The sequence below is a fragment of the Echinops telfairi genome, unplaced genomic scaffold, assembly GCF_000313985.2.
Source record: "Echinops telfairi isolate 266 unplaced genomic scaffold, ASM31398v2 ScPeMD7_6;HRSCAF=24_0, whole genome shotgun sequence".
Taxonomy (NCBI): domain Eukaryota; kingdom Metazoa; phylum Chordata; class Mammalia; order Afrosoricida; family Tenrecidae; genus Echinops; species Echinops telfairi.
The window spans coordinates 21,271,044-21,275,349 of record NW_022103902.1 but is presented as its reverse complement, the minus strand read 5'-3'; the positions used below and the strand labels follow the sequence as shown (position 1 = coordinate 21,275,349).

Below are 4,306 nucleotides of genomic sequence, written 5' to 3'. Positions count from 1 at the left end.
AAATAAATAAATAAATAAATAAACTTTTCCATATATATATATTAAAAAAAAAAAAAAGAATGTCTTACTAATTCCAAATTCCCCTCCCTTGATCCTTCACTTGCCAAAGGAGATCCCTAGCTGATCTTCTCTCTCTTGCTGATCTCACCACCTCCCCTGGCCCTCACCTATTGAAAGCTGAACACCTTCCACTGGGAATGAGGTGAGAGGACCCACTACACAGAGAACCAGCCCCTGAACTCCGTGGACTCACTGTTTTCTCCTAACAACACATCAAGCTCCTCAACGTTACCACCCCGTGCTCCTATCACCGAACAGACCACAGAAGGAGGCAAAAAAGCATTGTAGTTCCTTTTCAGGCTGTTAATATTAAAGGTTACTCGAGCCTGGACTAGGAGCCCTGATGGCACAGGGGGTCACACACTGGGCTGGTTACTAAAAGTCAGCAGTTTGAACCCCCCAACGGCTCAGAAGGAGAAAAATAAGGCTCTCTGTTTAAACCATGACTGTGCTCCACTGCACTGGAGTTTTGAGTCTGCCCAGAGCCACTTCAGAAGAAAGGCCTCGCAATCTACTTCCAAAAACCCCTAAAGCTAGTCATTGAAAACCTTGAGCAAGTCCTGCTGTGACGACACTCATGGGTCACTATGAATCAGCGTTGACTCAGTAGCAACTTGCCTTGGTAGACCCAGAAGATAAGATGTTTCAGCACTGGAAAATGTTCAGATTTCTACAAACTTGTTAGTGAAGAAATAGTGAACATATGTATGGGTTGAGCAAGACTGTCTCGGTGCTTAGATAAGAGGTAGGAACTGTTTTGCTTGACAGCTCATGACTAAGAGAAGGTCAAGTCAATTCTGACTCATAGCTACTCTACCAGACAGGGTAGAACTGCCCCCCCGTGAGTTTCCAAGACTGTAACTGTTTACAGAAGTGGGAAACCCTGTCTTTCTCCTGCGAAGCAGCTTCTGGTTTCAAATTGCTGAGCTGTGACTTACCCAATGTGCCATCCACTAGGTCACCATAATGGAAGGCAGTGGAATGCTATACTCTGAATATGCTTCACACTGCAGTACACAGTGATTTCTAAACCCCTTCTATCAACATCAAGGATGGTGACCGAGAAATCATCTTCTTTAGAAATTATACTTTAGAACAGACACTATTTTGGTCTACTTTGCATAAATCAAAGTAATCATTTATCTGATCTTTGGGCTCACCAAATGAAATAACTTTTGGATCCCCTGCTTAATAAAAATGGAAAAAACCAATCCTGTAAGACATTTTTATAAAATGTGTGATGAAATCTGGAGAGAAGGGGTTTTTCTCTCATAACGCCCAGACCAGAAGCTTAATCTCCGTGGTGGCGGCTGTCTTGTTGGTTGGAGATACGGTAGAGCCGTGCTTTGGCCTCTCCTCCAGTTAGAACATGTGCTCTAGTTGTTAGTGTTTGTTTGGTATTGCCCAAAGAAGGCAGCAGACCAGAGGGATCCTTTAACAATGAGTCCCAAGATAGACTAGCCCAGCAGCATTGCTTATTTTGAAAAGCACATTTTAAGAAAGCAATCTGCCCTGTATGTTGAAAAAAAAATGAGGGGGTGCAGATCAATGGACTAAGAGGTAGATGTCCATCTAATACTGGAATGTAATCCAGCTTGTTCTCACACTTCTTACATTTTTACCCCTAGAAATATTTGTTCATTGAATTATTACTTCATTCCATACTATCAGAACTTAGTCTCCCAAATATTAAATAGAAGCTTGAATACTTAACTCAAAATGATCCTAAAGGAGAAACTGGTTTTATAGAATTTGATGAGGATGATAGAAAAGAGCAAAACGTCCTACCTGTTAGAAAAGATGCCTAAAGAAAATGGGTAACTACCGATGGGAGTTTTGCTACTTTGGACAAGAAAATAGGACACTAACATTTTGAGGCACGTGAACCTAAAACGTCCACATCAGTTGGTCAGGGAGTGACAGGTCTCCTTAATTTGCTAAGTAATGTGAGGCTCTAGAAAAGCTAAGCCAACCTGCGTCTGCAGAGTAGAAACATCAGAGGTAAAACCCAAACGATCAAAGAACATATTCCCCAAAGAGGGTCACCAATAATGCTATTTTAAAAATCATTCTAATTACACATTCAAGAGTTTCCGATGAAGATAATTTACACCGATGCTGAGTTTCACCCAGTTCAAAAGCCAGTGAAGCCTACTATTTGAAAACTTTGTAGAAACAGCTGGGTTTGGTTTCAGAGCTCCAAAATTAGACTGAAAGAGCACGAGCCTAATCCCTCAGACCAGCTGTTCAAAGAACAATGCAGAAAACGATGACAGCGTCTTCGGCTGGGTGTGACAACAATGACCGCTTACTGCAATCCACAAGCCCCTCTGGCAGTCACTGTTTCATCTAGCTAAGCAAATAGTTGTAGCCTTACATTCCAGAAAAGGGACCTGAGGCTTAGAGATTATTATTCAATGCCACTTAGTTAGTGGCCACGGCAGCCACGACGTCCACCCGGGCTGGAGCCCTCAAAAACTCTAAAGCAACATTGTTCTGTTGTTTTTATTTTTTCTCTCTAGGGGCTTCCATGTCTGCTTTTCCTTCCTACCCTCCTTTTCTTCCATCCCTCCCTTGTCTTCTGCCCCCTTTCCTCCCACATTATTTGGGTAGCATCTTTACAGCCAGAAATCACAGCGAAAGCCTGCAAAAGCTGTGGCCTGTATATCGTGGCAACCCATCGGCAAAGGGAGAATGCAAATAGTCTCCACTACAGAGAGTGATACAACTGCACCCTGTCCAGGCAGAAAACTAGGGAGACCCTGAAAGGCAAGCCAGTCTCCTCAAGTGCCAGCTCATTGTACAGTTTCATTGTTATTCATGCCGCTAGTGTCCATATAGGAGCTCTGGTGAAGCAGTGGGTTATGCACGGAACTACTAGCCACAAGGTCGGCGGTTTGAACCCACCAGTGGCTCTGCAGAAAACAAGATGAGGCTCTCTACTTCTGTAAAGGTTCAAAGTTTCGCCCTCCCCTCTCTGTCTTCTCTGCACTAAGAGCAGCTCGCCTGCTACTGCCCTTCATCCCCTAAAAATGTACGCCAAATTCGTCTCCACCCCTTCCCTGGTCAGGAGCACCTCCCAGCTGCTGAGCCGACCACTGTCTGTGTTGGTGCAGAAACGGCCCGAGACACTGACGGACGAGCGCTTCAGCAGTTTGACAGCCCCACGTTCCCTGACCTCACTCATCCCTAGTCGCAGCTTCCAAACCAGCACCATCTCAAGGGACATTGACACAGCCGCCAAGTTCATTGGGGCCGGGATGCCACAGTTGGAGCGGCAGGCTCTGGAGCTGGCACTGGGGCTGTGTTTGGGAGCCTCATCCTTGGTGATGCCAGGAACCCGTCTCTGAAGCAGCAGCTCTTCTCCTACGCCATCCTGGGCTTTGCCTCTCGGAGGCCATGGGCTTTTCTGCCTGATGGTCTGCCTCATCCTCTTCGCCCTGTGAAGGAGCCTTCTTCACCTCCCAGAGTTCTCTGTCCCACGTCTCGTCTGCCCTATATGTTGCTTTCCCTGCACCTCCCCAGGCAGCCCGGGGAAAGATTGGCTCAGGGTTTGACAGAGGGAAGACAAATAAATACTGTATTAATAAAGATGTTTCTTGAGGAAAAAAAAAAAGATTCAAAGTTTCACAAACCCAAAGGGGCAGTGCTGCTCTGTCTTAAGGGGCCAGTGTGAGTCAGAATCACTCGATGGCAGTGTGAGGTATGAGTGTCCACCTAAAAAGATATACTTACATTCATAACGGCAGGAGGGCTAGTACCTATTCATAAAAACCAGAGGAGCTGCAGTATGTCAACCCTTCATCTCTGCCTTTATTTGTTCGCTGCTTCTATGGTTTGTCAAAACTTTACATACACTGGACTATAACACAAAACAGCACACCCCTATCAGTGCTGGCTCTGTGTTCATCAGGAAATGTCTTGTGTAAAAAGAGCAAAACATCTAGACTTTTCTAAAGAAATGGCTTTGGGGCAAGCCTAACAGCAGTCCAGTCCAGAAAGGCAAGGCTGGATTAGGTCAGGCAGTGCTGAGGAGGGGTGTGGGAGAGAAATCTTTGGCTGGCTGGGTGACCTTCAAAACACTAAAGAAGTTTTGCTGATTTGCAGATTGAAGCAGCAGTGGTTTTCAGACTTTTTTTTTTTTTAAGCATGAAGTTTTGGGTCAAATTTTACCCCAAAAGTGTAAAACAAATACCACTGAAGAAAGCTGAATGCTCTGGTTGAAGGAGGTCAGGGGCCCCCCAAA

General features: G+C 45.2%; 1 protein-coding gene across 1 annotated transcript in view; it reads right to left on the bottom strand.

Annotated features, from left to right (window-relative positions):
• ARHGAP31 (Rho GTPase activating protein 31) overlaps positions 1–3,490 on the bottom strand; it is a 126,843-nt gene extending 123,353 nt beyond the window's left edge. Inside the window, exon 1 of the mRNA XM_045286159.1 lies at positions 3,157–3,490. Within this exon, the coding sequence (XP_045142094.1) occupies positions 3,157–3,490 (334 nt within the window). The remainder of the gene's footprint in view (positions 1–3,156) is intronic.
• Between the last annotated feature and the right edge of the window lie 816 nt (positions 3,491–4,306).